Source organism: Lepidochelys kempii, chromosome 5 (genome assembly GCF_965140285.1).
Source record: "Lepidochelys kempii isolate rLepKem1 chromosome 5, rLepKem1.hap1, whole genome shotgun sequence".
Classification (NCBI taxonomy): Eukaryota; Metazoa; Chordata; order Testudines; family Cheloniidae; genus Lepidochelys; species Lepidochelys kempii.
Window position 1 is genome coordinate 135,920,828 of NC_136384.1, and position 20,114 is coordinate 135,940,941.

At 46.2% G+C, this 20,114-nt stretch overlaps 1 protein-coding gene across 6 annotated transcripts in view; it reads right to left on the reverse strand.

Moving 5' to 3' along the window:
- Positions 1 to 4,197: 4,197 nt before the first annotated feature.
- NCBP1 (nuclear cap binding protein subunit 1) overlaps positions 4,198 to 20,114 on the reverse strand; it is a 60,052-nt gene continuing 44,135 nt past the window's right edge. For all 6 annotated transcript variants that reach the window (XM_073346045.2, XM_073346043.2, XM_073346044.2 and 3 more), the window contains 6 exons: positions 11,895 to 11,988; positions 10,510 to 10,613; positions 9,208 to 9,322; positions 6,484 to 6,627; positions 5,939 to 6,052; positions 4,198 to 4,953 (listed from right to left, as the gene is read on the reverse strand). In XM_073346045.2, coding sequence (XP_073202146.2) covers positions 4,840 to 4,953; positions 5,939 to 6,052; positions 6,484 to 6,627; positions 9,208 to 9,322; positions 10,510 to 10,613; positions 11,895 to 11,988 — 685 coding nt within the window. In that variant the 3' untranslated portion in view covers positions 4,198 to 4,839. The remainder of the gene's footprint in view (positions 4,954 to 5,938; positions 6,053 to 6,483; positions 6,628 to 9,207; positions 9,323 to 10,509; positions 10,614 to 11,894; positions 11,989 to 20,114) is intronic.

The window sequence follows — 20,114 nt, forward strand, 5'->3', positions numbered from 1 at the left end:
CCGGGGGCAGTTAGGGAGTGGGGGTGTGTGGATGGGGCAGGAGACCCAGGGGTGCGGGGTGGATAGGGGGGCAGGATGGATAGGAGGTGGGGGTCAGGCCACGACCCCTGCCCCCAACCAGCCCTCCATACAATTTCCGAAATCCGATGCGGCCCTCAGGCCAAAAAGTTTGCCCGCCCCTGGTCTACTAGATGCCTTGGGTGTGGGGGAGGAAAATGCTCCCAGACAGGGCAGGAAACTGAAGTTCTTTTCCTTTCTCTCTCTTTCCCCCCTCCCCCGACCAAAGGAATAAAATAAAATAAAGGAACACTAGCCTAACTACTTCTAAGGAGAACAAAGGTAACAAAACGAACACTACTTATGCTGATGACACAGATAAGGAAGGGACGACTGCTCTCTGAGGCCAAAGGCAGCAGAGAAGGAAGTGAGGGGGGTTCGCCCGTGCAGTGCTAGACAGCCTCGAGGCAGACCACGAGGGAGGGAGGGCACAGACGCGGGCTCAACAGACACTGCTACCAAAAATCTCCGATCAGAGGTGCACAGACACCAACAGTGGAGCACCCACAGGGATGCTACTCGAAGAACAGGGGGTTAAAAAGCCAGCTTGTAAGTGACCAGATGGGCAGCGAACACAGGGCCAGCAAAGGGCAGTTTTGTGAGGGATGGGAGAGAGGGATTGTGAAAGCCAGATACACCTGATTAACATTCTCTGAACTTAGAATCATAGAATCATAGAATCATAGAATATCAGGGTTGGAAGGGACCCCAGAAGGTCATCTAGTCCAACCCCCTGCTCAAAGCAGGACCAATTCCCAGTTAAATCATCCCAGCCAGGGCTTTGTCAAGCCTGACCTTAAAAACCTCTAAGGAAGGAGATTCTACCACCTCCCTAGGTAACGCATTCCAGTGTTTCACCACCCTCTTAGTGAAAAAGTTTTTCCTAATATCCAATCTAAACCTCCCCCACTGCAACTTGAGACCATTACTCCTCGTTCTGTCATCTGCTACCATTGAGAACAGTCTAGAGCCATCCTCTTTGGAACCCCCTTTCAGGTAGTTGAAAGCAGCTATCAAATCCCCCCTCATTCTTCTCTTCTGCAGGCTAAACAATCCCAGCTCCCTCAGCCTCTCCTCATAACTCATGTGTTCCAGTCCCCTAATCATTTTTGTTGCCCTTCGCTGGACTCTCTCCAATTTATCCACATCCTTCTTGAAGTGTGGGGCCCAAAACTGGACACAGTACTCCAGATGAGGCCTCACCAATGTCGAATAGAGGGGAACGATCACGTCCCTCGATCTGCTCGCTATGCCCCTACTTATACATCCCAAAATGCCATTGGCCTTCTTGGCAACAAGGGCACACTGCTGACTCATATCCAGCTTCTCGTCCACTGTCACCCCTAGGTCCTTTTCTGCAGAACTGCTGCCTAGCCATTCGGTCCCTACTTAAGCCAATATTAGCCCCCCATCGCCTACAAAAAAGCTGAAGGAGCAAAAAGAATGCAGGCAGAAGTCCAGCAGCAGCGTGGGGGCTCTCCGATGTACTGCCCTGAACACAGCACCTATGAATACCTGCCTTGGGGGCAGGTGGCGGATGTGTGCGCTTGCTGCAAGCATGCTCATGGCCTTCAGAGACGGAGTACAAGCTCTGGAGGCCAGAGTGGCTGAACTGGGAGACAGAGAGGAACAGAGCAGAGCAGTCCTGCCCTCAATCTGAGGCTGTTTCTACAGTACCGCGACAAGTCGACCTATGCTATGCAACTCCAGCTACGTGAATAAATGTAGCTGGAGTCGACGTACCTTAGGTCGAGTAACCACGGGGTCTGCCCGGCCTTCTCATCTCGGGTAGAGTACAGAGATCAACTGGAGAGAGATCTGCTGTCGATTTGGTGGGTCTTCACTAGACCCACTAAATCGACCGCTGGCGATCAATCTCAGAGTGTTGATCCGGGTTGTAGTGAAGACCTGCCCCGAGAGCCGCTGTGCTGTTAAGGAAAGAAGAATATCTTGGGAAAGGAGATCAAACTGGAATGAAGGGAAATGATCCCATAGTTGGGATCCTCCTTCCGGATGAGGTCATGGTGCCCACTTGCACGGAGGATACCGCTCCGAGAGAGGGGAGCCCCGTTATTAGGAAGAGACAGGTAATAGTAATGGGGAATTCAATCATTAGCAATATATATATAGCTGGACTTGCTATGAACAGGAGACCATGAAATGCCTGCCAGCTACATGGAAACTTTTACATTTTTAATAGAGGCTAAAATTAAATGTCTATCTCAAATACAAAAAATCCAGTAAGAGGACCAAAAAATGCCAGTGGCTAAACAGAGTAAAAGAGGCAGTTACAGACAAAAAAAGCATCTTTTAAAAATTGGAAGTCAAATCCTTCTGAGGAAAATAGAAAGGAGCAAAAACTCTGGCAAGTCAAAGTATAATAAGCAGGCCAAAAAAATTCAAAGAACTAGCAAAAGATAAAAACTAACAGCAAAAATGTTTAAGTACCTCAGAAGCAGGAAGCTGCCAAACAGTCAGTGGGGCTGATGGACAGCGAGGTGCTAAAGGAGCGCTCAGGGAAGACAAGGCTGTAGCAGAGAAGCTAAATGAGTTCTTTGCATTGGCCTTCACTGCAGAGGATTGAGGAACATTCCCACACCTGAACCATTCCTATTGGGTGACAAATCTGAGGACTGGTCTCAGATTGAGGTGTGAGTAGAGGTGGTTTTGGAACAAAATTAATAAATTATATAGTAATAAGTCACTGGGACCAGATGGTATTCACCCGAGAGTTCTGAAGGATCTAAAATATGAAACTGTAGAACTACGGTTATAAATCTCCCCACTGTATTTTCCACTGAATGCATCCAACGAAGTGAGCTGTAGCTCACGAAAGCTTATGCTCAAATAAATTTGTTAGTCTCTAAGGTGCCACAAGTATTCCTTTTCTTTTTGCAGATACAGACTAACACGGCTGAAACTCTGTAATCAGTAGAACTACTAACTGTGGTATGAACTTATCACTTAAATCAGCCTCTGTGCCAGATGACTTGAGGATAGCTAGTGTGACACCAATTTTTAAGAAAGGTTCCAGAGGTGATCCTGGAAATTACAGGCCAGTAAGCCTAACTTCAGTACCATGCAAACTGGCTGAAACTACATAAAGAACAGAATTATCACACAAGTGAATATGATGTGTTGGGGAAGAGTCCACACAGCTTTTATAAAGGGAAATCATGCCTCACCAATTATTAGAATTCTTTAAGAGGGTCAACAAATGTGGACAAGGGTGATAGTGCACTCGGACTTTTAAAAGCCTTTGACAAGGTCCCTCAAAGGCTCTTAAGCAAAATAAGCTGTCATGGTGTAAGATGGAACGTTCTCTCATGGATCAGTAACTGGTTAAAAGACAGAACACAAAGTGTAGGAATAAATGGTCAGTTTTCAGAATGGAGAGGGGTAAATAGAGCTCTCCAGGGATCTGTGCTGGGACCAGTGCTGTTCAAAATAGTCATAAATGATCTGGAAAAAGGGGTAAATGGTGAGGTGGTAAAATTTATAGATGATACAAAATTACTCAAGACAGTAGAGTCCAAAGCAGACTGCGAAGAGTTAAAGAGATCTCAAAACTGGGTGACTCGGCAATAAAATGGTAAATAAAGTTCCATGTTGATATATGCAAAATAATGAACACTGGAAAACATAATCCCAACTATACATACAAAGCGATGGGGTCTCAATTAGCTGCCCAAGGAAGGGATCTTGGAGTCATCATGGACAGCTCTCTGAAAACATCCATCCACTGTGCAGCGGCAGTCAAAAAAGCTAACAATGTTAGGAACCATTAGGAGGGATAGATAATAAAACAGAAAATATAATACCTCTATATAAATCCATGGTACATCCTACACCTTGAATACTGCATGTAGTTCTGGTTGCCCCATCTCAAAAAAGATGCATTAGATGTGGAAAAAGTACACAGAAGGGCAACAAAAATGATTAGGGGTATGGAATAGGCACTGTAAGGTGGTAACTCATCTTTTTAGGGTGTTGGAAAGTAGCAATATATTCCTCAGAAGATGTCAGCATGAAGCTTCCCAATTGTTAACAGTTCCTACAAAACCTTTTGTAATGAACAGTTATGTTTATGAGCAGCATAATGTTTGTAATTACTGTAATAAAAAAAGACCAGACAATAGATTTAAAAAACATATTTCAACTGTATTTCAACCATTCTCTTTCAAACTGTGAAAGTCTATTCAGTTTGGTAATAAACTCATCATATGCTCTAGACTACTTTGTAAGCTTGACTCAGCGTTTCACATGCCTGAAGTTAAGATACTTTTCCTCTGCCTAACTAAAGAGAATTTATCGAGTTGCTCACTGAAGAGTTGCATGTCTATCACATTCACAAGACGCTCTATGACCTGCTTCACATTATGGTAATTGGGGGAATTGTTTGTTTTAAGATTAGGCAGAGGTAACCAATTCTCTAATATTTTCCCTATTTATTTTTATATAAACAACAGAGGGCAGAAACAAAAAAACCAAAAACAAATGCTATGATGAAGCCAACATTCAAATCATTTAAAATTAAAAGGACAAATTAAAAGAATTCATAATTATTCCACACCAGTCCTCTACCAGTCATAGCAAAGGCCTAGGACGCTAAAACAGTTGATGTCTGGTAGAGTACTGTACTGTATCATTTATGCAGAAGAACATATTAAGCCATCTTGAATTCAAAGCTTCTTCCTTCCCCACGTCAAGTTTTCCCCTTTTTGTTTAAAAATACGAAATCAGTTTAAGTCCTGCAGATAAGACTCAGCATGTGAAAAATTCTCAGGCCTGCAGAGCACAGAATTGCTGAAACACAGCCAATATGTGATGGTCCAGTTCAGCTGTAAACAGAAGGTTCTCCAAGGTCAGCATGTACTGCTGGATTATCTGGTGGTGCTGCAGACAGAGACAGACAGCTTTAGTACTCTTAGTTGCCTTTATGTACCAAAACATGCAGAGAAAAGAACATGCATCAAACACAGGAGCCAAACTTTTGGCCAGACCTTAGGGCTACACTGGGTACTGGGCAGGGCTGCACGTAATTTCTACCACCTGCAAGGAAGGTGTAGCCTGGAGAAATGACAGGATGTAGAAACTGCATTTGCGTTTGTATCTTGAATTGCTAAGTGCTGTACTCTCCCTGTGCGAAACAACCTGGAAAATGCTAGCAATGGTGACTCTGCAGTCCTGATCCTGAAGTGCGTTGTGGGTGGGCCTCTGCACATGCATGGAGGTAACTGTAGGATTGAATATACTACTAGGAGGCCATGTAAACTTTGTTTACAAATATGGGAGAGTAATCCACATGAAGAATTACATACCATATCCTGTACAGTTACCAACTAGTATTCACAGAGAGGACCACTTTCAATTTCTTGGCCTGTCACTTTCAGCCAAGTCACCAAAAACTTTAGTCTTTTTACACTGGTTACCAGATATTAAAAAGAGACAGCAGAGTTCCAAAGTTCTTGTGGTTTAATAGGGGTCTTTAAACATTTCCTCCCAGGGCTGCAGTCATTTCACAGATAAAGTTTTTACAACTACCCTCTCTCAATCCATTCTTGGCACTTACATATAATAGCACCTCTTAGCGGATCTTCAAGTGCCTTTACAAGCATGGAGTCTTGATATATCCCTTACGCTTTGTATTAACTATCCCTCCATTGTAAAATGGATGTAAAACAAATAGTTTACCTACAGTAACAGTCACTGGCAAAACTGGGATTAGAAGCAAGGAGACCTACGCACTACCCCCTTTGCTAACCAATTAGGACAACACTGCCCCACCCAGCTGTCTTAATTAAATGAAGTGGATGAGGCTAGATGAACAGGACTGATTCTCAAATCACTAAGCATTATCCACCTGCTGAACGAGACCAACCTGTAAGAAGATTTGTTGCAGTCTCTCTATACAGTTCTTGTACCAAGGCGTAATTACATCAATCCCACCAGTTTCACACCGCACTAAATGCTCGGTTAATATCATAATGAAACGCTAAAAAAGAGAATAGTTTTAAGGAAGTACTGGTTAAGCATGTCTTGGAACATGAAGGAACATACTTATCTAAGATTAGTGAGTTATTATTCTGGACAAAATAATCCATGAGATATTCTACAGACAGAAGTTTTGAACAATCAAGTCTGAAGAATTCATTTAAATTAAGAGATACTAAACACTGCATTTAGACAAACACTGCCTTTTGCTTATTCAAGAAAGGCGCAATCTGGTATAAGAACTCCTTTATTCAAACATTTTGAAGTTAAACAAATCCTCTCTAGGGGAAACCTAGAAGTTTCTTGCTCTGGAGTGGCTGGACCACATTACTAGCTTCCATAGTAAAGCTATTCATCCTTCCCCATACCCTCCGAATTCTAGCCCCCTTAAAAGTTGAGGGTTGCCAGAGGGACAAAATCCCACACTGTTACCTGGAATATAACAAGGAAGAGATTCTTTTGTTCACTCTGAGCAGACTCTACTTTCTCCTGCAAGCGTTCTATCTGCTCTTCCAATGGTCCATCTTCCCTATCGCTGCTTCGGTCATCGTCGTCGTCGTCGTCGTCACTGTCTCGCTGGAAGTGAAAGTAACAAAGTTACTGACACAGCCAACCATGGTAAAGTTTAGCTAGTGAGATCCTGGTAGTGCTCATACTACAACACATGTGCATAGCTGCTAGCAACTTGCCTAATGAGGCCTCAAGGGAAGTGGAGCTGCTCTGTAATCACTTATCAATACTGTAAATTGACTGCATTCATGGGTTGTTTACTATATGAATATGCTGCTTTAGTTTACATGGGGCTGGTAGGGAAGAGGAATAGCTAAGGATAGACCACTTTTCAGCAAACACTTGCACTGAGAAGAGATGCTGCCAGGACAGGACAAGGAGATCAAAAGAACTGCGACAGGTTTAAAAAGGAAGATTCCTCCTCCCTCGTCCCCGAGAGGTGGGGAGTTGTCTGATGGAACCAAACAGACAGACACACCCACACAGTGGAGATGTCTGAAGAAGTTAGGCCAGCTTCGTTTACCTGCCAGGGATGGTAAGGTTGTTTTAAAATCTTTAAATGCTTTGTTTCTACTGCTAAAAAACCATCTTGGTTTAGAAAGGCTGCGCGGTCAACAACCACAATATTGGTCACAGACTCCTGAATGGAAGAACAGCAGGTGCCAGAACGCAGTAGAATCTGCTGGGTGTGCACATAGTTAATACCCTGCGTGCTGGGCCTGGTCTAAGAGTACCCCGGGAGAGGTAAAGGCACAAGGCTGGACAGTGGAGAGGGTGCACTCGGAGACCAGGAAGGGGAGAGAGGTGCAGTTAGCCCTTGTAATTGTGACATGGGCTCACTGTGGTGCTCCTTACGAAAGGAGAATTTAGATAACAGTTACTGTCTGTCCCCCTAATCTATTTAAAAAAAAAAAAAAGCATCTTCAGAACTGCCATTTGACCCTTAGCACCTAGCCATGAGTCAGTCAAGGGAAGTTATACAAAGAACTAAATGTAGTTTAGTAGGAAATAAGGAATTAGGCAGATGAAGGTTTTGACTGCAGGTATTATTTGCTTTGTTATTCTCACGAAAGATTGTTTTTCTGCACATCTGTCCAGAAATTAAACAGCTATAAACTTCAAATATTTGTAGAAATACTATATGCAAAACCAATTTAGGATGACAAAACTAGGGCCCCTGTGTTAAGTAATCCAAGAGGTGTGATTGCTTGCATAAAAACTGACAAGCAAGTACTTTTCTTCCTCTGCAGCCCTGAATGTAACTTTTCTTCAAAACAGCTTATATCCGCATTAACACATTATAGGTCCAGTCATCTAAGGATATAGTGCAGGGAAGCATCATTCACACAACACAGTCTACAGTATTGTTCAGAACTGAATTCCAACATAACCGGAAATGCATTAAATAAAACTAATTATGCTAAAGATAACGGAGAAGACACTCAAGGTACTAAGTGCTTCTAATGCCCATACAGACTTTATGCGGAGGGGCAAGACTCAATTTTTTCCCCACAAGTGTAGTTTGGGATGTCAATCAATCAGTTTCTTCAGACATTATCAGCTTTCCCATTTAATCTATTTTGACATTCAGTTATCCTTGGAACCAAAATAATGTGTTTTAAAATAATACTGAAATCGTTACACACAAGGGATAATGTTTAAAGCTTTAACATCTTGTTTAGTAACTTCTGGGGGTAAGGTCACACATGGGGATTCACAATGTATTCAGAGCAAACAAAAAGAGTATGTGAAACTGTCAAAATCCAGAAGCATGCCCTGGAACGTAGTGGCAGCGTAAGCATGGGACAGTAGGTCAGTTGAGTCCCCCAGCTTCTCTACCATGACTAGCCTCTCTAATTTGCTTTTCTGTAATATTTATCAAGTTACTAAATGATATATCTACAAGTTTGAAGACGAACCTTTTATCTGCAACTACAGTAAAGCTGAAATACTGAAAATACAATTTCCATTGCTACACAAGAATGTAACAGAAAACGAGAGTGAGTTAGCTGAGAGGTAGCTGTCACTGAAGCATCTATAGTTGGCAACAAAAATTTAGTGTTCTTTTGTAGGTTTCAGAGGAACAGCCGTGTTAGTCTGTATTCGCAAAAAGAAAAGGAGTACTTGTGGCACCTTAGAGACTAACCAATTTATTTGAGCATGAGCTTTCGTGAGCTACAGCTCACTTCATCTGATGAAGTGAGCTGTAGCTCACGAAAGCTCATGCTCAAATAAATTGGTTAGTCTCTAAGGTGCCACAAGTACTCCTTTTCTTTTTGTTCTTTTGTAGTTACCTCATGAGAAAGAGCTAAAAAAGCAGTAAAGGAACGTAAACTGAGCTCCATTTACTTTGACTTCTTGGCTGTAACAGCCTTTACAGCTGTATTTGAAGTTCATGTTAGTATCACAATCCCTGTGGAATCCAAGTCAATATCTATGTGCTACTGATGGGTATAATGTTGTAGAAACATTTACAGCATATTTATTTTGTGACTCTCAGAGCAAGTCTCATATCAGTTGACATGCATCCTGCCACAGAAAAAGTATGATTTAGTCTGAAATGCAGTAAATGTGAAATTTACATGGCTTTACTTCAATAGACTAGTGCTACTAATATATTTACAAGATACAAAACAAGACACTTACTCGTTTGTGTTGCCTGGCTAATCTTGCTTTAGTCTCCTCTAGTTCCTTTTGGATCTTCACTACATGCTTGTTCATCTTACGAATTGTGGAGTGTAAGATCTCCCAGATATAGAACCTACCAGAGAACCAATTATAATCTTATTGTAGCCGGTAACAAAATACAAAACACAGTAAATAGTAAACTGTAAAAGAGCAGAGAGAAAAAAATCACACGTCTAAAATCTAAAATCTTAGCTGTATTTTAGCCCCAACCTTCTTACTCATTCAGACTAACAGTGCGGGTTTCAAGTGTTACCAGAACGTATTAAGAGTACATAATTTATTACAGAAATGCATGCAGAGGAAGAATTTTCCAAAGTTTCAGCTATAACCTGAATTTCTTTGCAATTTATGCAACTTATGCATGTGAAGTACCAATATTAATACTAGGGGAGTACACTTAAACAGGTGGGTCTTCCTATTACTAACAGTGGGATCTTTCCTCCATTTTTCCTTGAACATGAGTGGTGTTCTATTTTGAATGTATTCAGGAATGCATGAAGCACATCATGGATTTGTTTTGTTAGAATGTTCTAAGTCAAGAGAGTTAAAAAACGTCACGAAGCTAGAGTCTCCACAGGATACTGTCATGTGGTATCCTTTTCTTTAATGATTTGGATACTCAGTGTAACTATATGAACAAATAAACTGACTTTAAAAAAGTAATTATCTGAATACAATGTACTATTAACTTATAGGACTGACAGTGATAAGTATAATTCACAAAGGTATAGCAACAACAGTACCTGCAATTATAGATGATAGTTACATGAACCAGTCTGTGTCTGGGACGTTCTCCCCACCCCCAATTAATTATTATTATTATTTGTATTGCAGCAGCACCTAGGAACCTCAGCCACATATCATGTTCCCATTGTGCTAAACTAGTGCAGACCAATACAGTCCCTATGCCAACAAGCAGTTTGCATGGTGACTGTAGAGGTGTACCTTCCTCAGAGGCACACTGAAGTTATAGGCCATTGTCCGGAAACTAGACAAGATGGATTCTTGGGTTCCTTATAAACCTGCACCTCAACTCTAAATGGAAAATGTTGAATGACATATATCCTTTTGGAGGGGTTGACAGGTAGGTTGTGTATGAAGTGCAAAGGTAATTTTTATTTTTTAAAAATTGTTTGCTCACCATAATAGCCAAGAATTTGTGCAAAGTAAACTGGTATTCCGTGTACATTATCCACAAAGTGAAAATATGTCCAAGCCAACTGAATGTTAGTTTCAGCAACAGAGAATTCGTTTTGTTACCTAGTAAAATCATGAGCAAGCTCTGGAGAGAAGATCCAGTTTGCTACGGCAGCACAATCAACTATCTGCGTCCGAATCATCTTATCCACAAGCACAGCAATCATCTTGTGAGAGAGGGGGGAAAAAAAAAATCTGTTTACTATATTAGAGCATCATGATACCTACGGTAATAAGAGATATTCAATCCTACCTGTTCATTGCTGGTATGAAACACAGGAATAGGTGCTATCAGTTATAGCTTCTCCAGTGACCCTCTGCTTAACAGCCATCATTAGCTAGTGCAGCATGAATGCCCTCTGCAAGGGCAGTTGCTTCTCTAGAGGCCTGAGGCAACAGCGTGTGCAGAGGAGTTTAACTAAAGGTGCAATTTTTACCAGATACGAGTAAGCTGGTGTGACGGTCACACTGAACTAGTTTTAAGATCACCCACACACAGTGTTAACACTAGAAGACCTGCAACAATTTAACTAAATCTGTATCTACATTTGGTTCAATTGGTGAGCACTAACTACTGCTGAATCTCAGTAACACAGCCAAACAATTAAGGTTGTATTTACCTCAATTAAGCAACAGCCACATCACAAAACCAATCTGCCACATCAGTTGATCCAGTCAATTCTACAAGCACATTGCCTTGAGCCCAAGTTTATCGTAACACTTTTTTTTTTTTTTTTTAATTTCAAGTAATGTCTGCAGTCAGAGCAAGTTCTAAGTGATAGACTTTTATTTCTTTGAAGCATTTGGTCCAAGTTTAGATTTTGTAATACAAACTCTTACAAAAAACTTAAGATCAAGAGAAATGATTCCATAATATTAACCACCCCAGTGGAAACGGCTGTTTTAATAAGAGCCATTCTCTTGCAGGGTTAGCAACTCAAACGCTGCACTGAGAAGATGATCGTCAAATTGCCATCAATTTGGAATAAATGCTGAAAGGAGGTAGCATAGTGAGAAACAGCTAAAAATGTGATATCTAATCTAAGATGCAAAAAGAAAAGGAGTACTTGTGGCACCTTAGAGACTAACCAATTTATTTGAGCATAAGCAAAGCTCATGAGCAAAGCTCATGCTCAAATAAATTGGTTAGTCTCTAAGGTGCCACAAGTACTCCTTTTCTTTTTGCGAATACAGACTAACACGGCTGTTACTCTGAAACCTAATCTAAGATGCTGTTAGTAACACCAGTAAATACTTTGAATTTTTTCTACTAAACAATTTAAGTAAACAGTGGCCAGGCCTTTTTTTTTTTTTTAATAAAGTGAGCATAAAATGCAACGCTGTCTTTGCAAACAATTCAGTTTCTAGGCTTCTCAGTGTTCATTTTGTTGTATCCGATTATCGTGAGAATGCAAGCTTCAATAAACATCTGAAACCACAACTCTTACCTGTGGATGGTTCTTCCAGACCTCATACACAACCCTCAGCACATGGAGCTTCCCCTCATCACTTTCAGCGAGTGTTTTGAAGACTTCATGAAACCTTATTATAACAAATAAAAGCAATCAGTGGATGCACTGCAAGTCGTTGAAGTGGTCCAGTAAAAGTTTGGTTGAGAGTATGCCTACGCAGCCTACGGTAGTGAGCCTCACAGACCGAGTCAACAGACCGGGGCTCGCACTACAGCACTAAAAGTAGCTGTGTAGACTCTGCAGCTCAGGCTAGAGCTAGGGAGGGGGGCGGGTTCAGAGGCCAAGCTGCAACTTCAAAGCGCTGTCCGTACAGCCATTTTTTAGCACAGTAGTATGAACCTCGCAAGCCCGAGTCCACGGACCCAGGCTGGGAGGCTCACTGCTACCGGCTGTGCAGACACTCTCACTGTGACCCATTCATGGGGATTCTCTGATAGGCCATGTCTACACAGGAACACTTTGGAAAGTTAAGGCAGATGAACTACTAGTTTGAAGCCGACGAGAGTAAAGCCCCCATGTGGATGATCTCGCTTCGGAGTAAAGTGAAGCAATTAGGCTGCGGCAAGCCAGGGTGTGAATCTTCCCCACACTAGCCCGCTGTGGTCTCATGGTCTGCGCGAGCCCTGACGATGCGTGTTAAAGCACTCTAACAAACTGTTAAAGTGCGTCATCAGGATGCCCACAGTTAGACCTAGACTAGCAGGCTAGTGTGGAGTAATTCACACCCCAGTTGGACGCAGTCTAATTGTTCATGTAGACAAGTCCCTAATGGAATTTAATCTATAGCGAATTATTGCCACTTTTCTCCTGAATGAGAGCAGCCACGCATGGATTTAACATTTTAACTTACCCCTTTAGTTGATTTGCCTTAACGTATCTGAGTGCTCCAGTGTAGACATGCCCTTGTAGCGTATTATCCCATACACTCCACAGCAGACGATCCTCCAACAACTCCCCTGCTAAGTTTTGTTGGTGTTTGAATGTGAGTGTCATAACAGAAGTTGTTAAGACATAAAATGTAAATTACCAGTTTAAGACCCAATGCTACAATTGATGGTGCCAGGTGTGCCAGTGACGGCAAGAAGGCTCCCTGGCCACAGCAGGCTGCCAGTGTATCATCACTTGCAGGTCGGGGCCAGCCAGGCTCGAAATTGCTACACTTCTTCCAGGGGCAGTTTATGCAGCACCTTTCTGAATTTAAGCAGCAATATAACCTGAAAACATTTCAAGTTTCACTGCTAGTTCAGAAACCAATATACGGATTTGGGAGTGAACGGATTCAGAATGTACTTACATGAAGTGCCACGTTTTAGCACAGCATATGGTATCTACATACACAATGTTTGATCAAGAGAAATTTAAAGAACATATTTTAGACAGTTGCAACAGAATATCTACGAGTTCAAATGTTTCTGTACCAGAAGCTCGGAATCAAAAATCCAGTAAAAAATTCTAGGATGTATTTTATCTTGCTTAGGCAAATTTAAGACATTTCTATCAAAAAGCTTTTGATTTAATGTATGGTTTTATCCTGACAATTACTTGTGTCGTATTTAAAATTACTTAGTTGGTATTTTATTGTGCAACACCAAGGATCGTTGGTAGACAGGTGTTACCCAGTTAACGTAAGGTTATGCCGCTTGCTCTTTGGGACATTCAACACATAGGTTTACCTATTTATCAGCTGCTCCTGCTCCAAGATGTCCCGATATATGCAGTGCTCATGACCTCACATGTAGAGCCAGACTGCAAGGGGGAGGGGGGGGGGAGGTCATATGAGGGATTTTCCCTACTATATGGCAGGGTTTTGCAAATATAGAGGTATTTTATATTCCAAAAGGTAATGTAAAAAAAATTGGCAAAACTCTGCCATATAGTAAAGAAATGCACCACTTACCTGCCCCCCTTTGTGCCACCCCTGGGTAGTAGGGATGTTGCCAGCACAGTGCACAACTGGAACATTTAACCAGGAGCAGGGGATGCTTGAAACCAGGGCGCAGGGTCATCTGAAAGTAAGGGTAACAAGTATGTTTTGAAATCTAATTGCTATCTGGGGCATCCTGACATAATGCAACCACTAAGTACAGCACTAGCAAGTCACCTTTGAGAAAGACACAAGTCATAAGATACTGATTGCACTGTGCTCATTTCCAACTCTTACTTTTCCTAAGTACCATCCGGTAACAGCTCTGTTTGTATTGTGGTCTTTGCTAGAGTTTACTAACCCAACATGAAAATAAAACCCAGGAATGTGTGTGTTAGTTTTTTTGGCCCTTACAAGATGAAGACAGAAACAAAAATTCACACAAGGCTGGAATTCTACACAGAAACTGATTCAGCAAAAAAGACAGGAAGTTTTTCCCCTAGCAGTACCCGTAGGGGGAGCACCGCAGCGACCCCTGGAGTGGTGCCTCCATGGTGTGGTATAAGGGGCGCTGTGTGCTCCCCCCACCCTCAGTTCCTTCTTGCCAGACAACTCCGACAGAGGGGAAGGAGGGCGGGATGTGGAATAGACACGAGCAACACATCTCGAAGAACACCAGTTACAGAACAGGTAACTGTCTTTTCTTCTTTGAGTGATTGCTCACATGTATTCCACAATAGGTGATTCCAAGCTATACCTGTTGGAGGCAGGAGGAGTTCACAGATCCCCGGACAGAGCACGGGATCCTGCCGAACCTGGTGTCATCCCTGGTTTGGGAGACAATCGCATAGAGCGAGGTAAACATGTGAACCGAAGACCAAGTGGCGGCCCTACAAATATTCTGGATGGGGACGTGGGCCACAAAGGCAGCCGACGAGGCCTGGGCCCGGGCCCGAGTTGAGTGTGCCTTTACAATGGGCGGCGGGGGAACACCCGCCAGATCATAACAGGTGCGAATGCACGAGGTGATCCAGTGGGAGAGGCGCTGGGTGGAAATCGACCGACCCTGCATGCGTTCAGCTGAGGCAACAAACAGTTGAGAGGACTTCCTGAACGGCTTAGTCCGTTCCAGGTAGAAGGCCAGCGTCCTACTCACGTCGACTGTGTGGAGGCGGCGTTCCTCACTGGACGCATGGGGCTCGGGGCAGAGGACAGGCAGGAAAATGTCCTGGCCCAAGTGATAGGCGGAGACCATCTTAGGGAGGAACATGGGATGTGGCCGGAGCTGAACCTTATCCTTATGAAAAACCATGTACGGGGGTTCGGAGGTCAGGGCCCTGAGCTCCGAGAACTGCCTGGTCGATGTGATAGCAACCAGGAAGGCCACCTTCCACGAGAGGTGAGACCAGGAGCATGTGGTCAGAGGTTCAAACGGGGGCCCCGTGAGACGGGATAACACCAAGTTCAGGTCCCATGGCAGGACAGGTGGCCTAGCACATGGGAAAAAGACAGTTCAATCCCTTAAGCAATCATCCAGTCATAGCATGGCAGAACACCGTGTGTCCCTGCACCGGCGGATGGAAGGCCGATATGGCCAACAGGTGCACCCTGACCGACGAAAAAGCCAGGCTTTGGGCTCTAAGGTGAAGGAGGTAGTCCAGGATAAGCTGGATTGGGGCGGCCACCGGGGAAACACCTGCTTGGCGGCCCATCTGGAGAACCGGGATCACTTCGCCACGTAGGCACAGCGTGTGGAGGGCCGTCTACTTTCCAGAAGAACGCGCTGGACCCCCTCCTAACACATCCGCTCCTCCCCACCTAGCCATTGAGCAGCCACGCCGTGAGGTGGAGAGCCGCTAGGCTGGGAGGGAGGAGGCAGCCCCGGTCCTGGGAGAGCAGGTCCGGGTGGAGCGGCAATGGCTGCTGCGGAGCCACTGCCAGGCCATGAGGGTCCCGTACCAATACTGCCGGGGCCATGCCGGGACAATCAAGAGAACCCGGGCCTTGTCCATTGTTACTTTCTCCAGGACCCTGCTGATGAGGGGGAACGGAGGGGAACACATAGAGTAACTGGTGCGACCAGGACAGGAGAAAGGCATCTGAGATGGCGCCCTTTCCCAGACCCCCCTGGAGCAGAACCGGGGGCAGCACCAGTTCTGTCTCATCGCGAACAGGTCCACCTGGGGAGTTCCCCACACTTGGAAGAGCTGGTGAGCCACTTCCGGGTGGAAAGACCATTTGTGCTAGGAGGAGAAGTCCCTGCTCTTGCGGGCGCCCGGCAGGTGGAAGGCCCTCAGGGAGATGTCGTGGGCTATGCAGAAGTCCCACAGTCTGAGGGCTTCGCGGCAGAGGGCGGAGGATTGGGTCCTGCCTTGCCTGTTGATATAGAACACCGAGGCCATATTGTCCTTGAGGACCCTGATCACCTTGCCCTATAAGTGCGAGCAGAAGGCCACACACACACCAGACACACCGCCCTGAATTCCTTGACATTTATGTGTAGGGATAGCTCCAGGGCCGACCACAGCCCTTGGGTCTGAATGGTCCCCACATGGGCCCCCCAACCCAGGTCCGATGCATCGGACACCAGCTCCAACGACAGGGCCCTGCCTCAGAAAGGGACCCCTTGGAGCATGTTGTTCAGGGTGGACCACCACCGAAGGGAGGCAATCACCAGGTCGGGCACAGTGAGGACCTTGTCCATCCTGTCCCGGGCCTGGGAGAACTCAGAGGCCAGCCAAAGCTGGAGGGGCCTCATTTGGAGCTTGGCATGGCAGACCACATACGTGCACACCGACATGTGACCCAGGAGCTGGAGGCATGCTCTGGACGTTGTCACAGGGAACTCTGTGACCATGTCAATGAGCCCCTTTAGGGTCTCGAATCTGTCCGGTGGAAGGTAGACCGTGGCTAATGAGGTGCCAGGAGCTCCCTGATATACTCTATGTGCTGGACTGGGACTAACATGGACTTGGTGTCATTTATTAACAGGAAACTGAGGAAGCGTCTGTGCCCCTCGAATATGTGGATGTGGAAATACGCGTCCTACAGATCCAGGGCGGCGTACCAATCCCCTGGATCCAGGGAGGGGATGATGGAGGCCAGGGAGACCATGCAGAACTTGAGTTTGACCATAAACTGGTTCAGATCCCGCAGATCCAGGACGGGCCTGAGTCCCCCTTCGGCCTTCGGGATAAGAAAATAGCGGGAGTAGAACCCCTTGCCTCTGAACTCCCCGGGGACCATTTCCACTGCTCCCAGGTCTAGGAGCAGCCCTACCTCCTGCTCTAACAGGGCTTTGTGCGAAGGATCCCCCAGAAGGAACTGGGGTGGGGGATGGTTGGGTGGGGGCGAAACAAATTGCAGCTTGTAGCCCCGGGAGACCGTGTTGAGGACCAGCGGTCCGAGGTTAGTCGCGACCACTCCGGGAGGAAAGCACACAACCGATTGCAGAAGGGAAGCTTTATTGAGGGGGGAAATCCCCTTCAGGAACTGTCAGGGTGCCGCCCGGCGTCCCATCAAAACTGCCTTTTCCCCGGCTGCTTGCCCTTGGAGGACCTAGGCTGCGGGGCAGGCCGTGACTGCCGCTGAGCGTGCCCTCTTATAGTCTCCCGACTTTTTATAGGCAGCCTCGTACTTAGGCTGCACAGCCAGAGCAGGGGCCTGCTGCAGCTTAAACTTAGTTTTGGCTGGAGCCGGAACATGAAGACCCAGGGTCTGCAGGGTCGTGTGGGAGTCCTTCACGCCATGCAGCTGTGTATCTGTTTGTTCCTGGTGGAAACCACCACAGCCTGGTGGTTTGCCACCCGCAATTGGAAACTCGAGGATGAATAAACCTTTCTGCCAAGAGTCCAGCCTCCTTGAGTCTTTATTTTTCGGAGAGGGGGATGGTTGGCCCTGCTGCTCCCTGTGGTTGACTGACTCGACCACTAGGGAGTTGGGCATCGGGTGGGTGTAGAGGTACTCGTGCCCCTTGGTGGGTACAAAGTACTTGTATTCTGCCTTCTTCGAGATGGGGGCCAGGGAAGCCGGCGTTTGCCACAGGGTATTTGAGATCCTTGCCACCCCCTCATGGAGGGGCAATGTCACCCTTCCCGGTGCCGAAAATGACAGTACATTGAACAGGGAGACCGAGGGCTCCTCCAGCTCCTCTGCCTGGAGGTGAAGGCTCGATGCCACCCGTTTTAAAAGTTCTTGATGGGCCCTAAAGTCCTCCTGTGGGACGGAAGGGTGCAGGGCCGCCTCATCTGGGGAGGGTGAGGAAGCCGGTATGGTGCTCTGGGTATCCACTGGCACCAGAGGGTCCACCACCTGGTCGGTCTCCAGGCACAGTGACGAGGATGTACGTCCCACCGACCCTCTCCTCGGAGGCCTGGAAAGAGAGGCCGACGGCACCTCTGAGGCTCCAGCTACCGAGAGGGCCCCCACCAGGGGTCGCGTTGGAAGTCACTGTGCCCACTGGTACCGCTGTGGCACCGACGGCCCCGGCTGTTCGGCCTGGTCCATGGAAGGGCGACTACGAGCGGAGCCCGGGCTGACAAACAACCTGCCGCTGCCACGGGACCAGGAGGAATGGCGGTGCCAGGAGCGGCGTCACCCACAGTATCGCGACCTTGATGCAGAGGACCAGTACTGCCTGTAGCTGCTGCTCCGCGATCTGCTCTGACAGGTGGACCCGTGATGGCGTGGTGCCGGCGATCTACACCCCGGGCTGCGGAGACTGTGCCTTGGCAGAGACTTGGAGCGGGATTCCGAGTGGGAATGGCGTCAATGTCCGTGCTGTGAACGGCTGCGGTAACCCCTGAGAGACGAGAACCTCTGGTGAGGTCTGCCTCGGACCCATCGGTAATTGCTCCGCAGCGTGGAGCAGTGCCGGGAGTCCTGGTCAGACGCTACCCAACCAGACAGTCTGGTGGGAGTTGAGGATGAGCCACGTGGACTACGTCCTGAACAGTTGCTGGGCAGAGAATAGCGTCGGGAACGTTCCCGCGACCGGTGCCACGTAGGGGGCGACTGTGAAGAACCCAGTGGTGGCTTGCCTCTGGAGCAGGAGGCCGACAATGGCGGCGCTCCTGGTACCGGCATGGTCATGTTGTCTCCGGCTGCCTGCAGGGCCTCCAGTGTGGACGGCATCCGGACATCTGGGGAGGCCTGTTCCGACGTGGTCGGGCTACTCCACTCAACAAGATTTGGAAGCCTAGAGGCTGGAGGGGATCGAGGACTGCCCGACAAGTGTCTAGTCTCTGCCCCTGGTTTACCTCGGTGCCACTGCGAAGAATGCACTCTCTTAGCCTTCTTATGACCCATAGACAGGGAGCAGTGCTGACTGGTCGATGGCACCGGAAGCGGCGTGCCAGAGCCGGGGTCAGCACCAACTCCATGAGAATGGCCCGAAGCCTAATGTCTGTTTCTCTCTTAGTCCAAGGTTTAAACGACTTGCAAATTTTGCAATGATCACTAATATGGGTCTCACCCAAACAGCCTAGACAGTCTGAGTGTGGATCACTACTTGGCATAGATCACCTACAAGTGTCGCACGCCTTAAAACCCGGGGCGCGGGGCATACCGTGGTCTGGGTACTCTAACTAAATGAAGTAACTGTAACAGCTAACTAACGACAGGTACTAGCACTGAACGAACGAAAAGTTCTGGGGACGAGCTACAGCAAAGCTGGAGCAGCAGTTCCGATGCACCTTCGCCGAAGGCAAGAAGGAACGGAGGATGGGGGGAAGGCACACCTTATAACGCGCCATGGAGGTGCCACTCCAGGGGTCGCTGGGGTGCTGCCCCTACAGGTACTGCTAGGGGAAAAAATTCCGGCACCGGTGCACGTGGTGAGCATGCACACCTATTGTGGAATACACATGAGCAATCACTCGAAGACGACAGACAAGATAGCCATTTAAATGTGAGGTGTCTTGGTTTAACAGTTAAGATTTAAAATATACGTAGCACTGTACAGAGATCTAAAATATACTGCACTTACATCAGTAAATTTGCACCAGCTCTGTATCCTTGTATCCCGACTTCAGTTGTGCAGCCTCAAGCTACATTAAAGTGTTTTGCATCATCAATAGTTCTACAGAGAGCACCAATATGCTTCACATTGTGGTAAAAGAGGAAGACCATTCCTCCCGTGAGAAGTTTACAATCTAACTAGAATTTTTATAGGAACATATAGGAATTAAAACTTAGACTGAACTTCAGTTTAAATGCAGGAGAGAACAGTTTAGCAAGAGACTGGTAGTACAGATAAGTCACTTTGCATGTCTGGAGTCACTAATGAGATGAAGATGAGAGGTACTGGAGGACAGACTTTTCTTGTTTAGGTT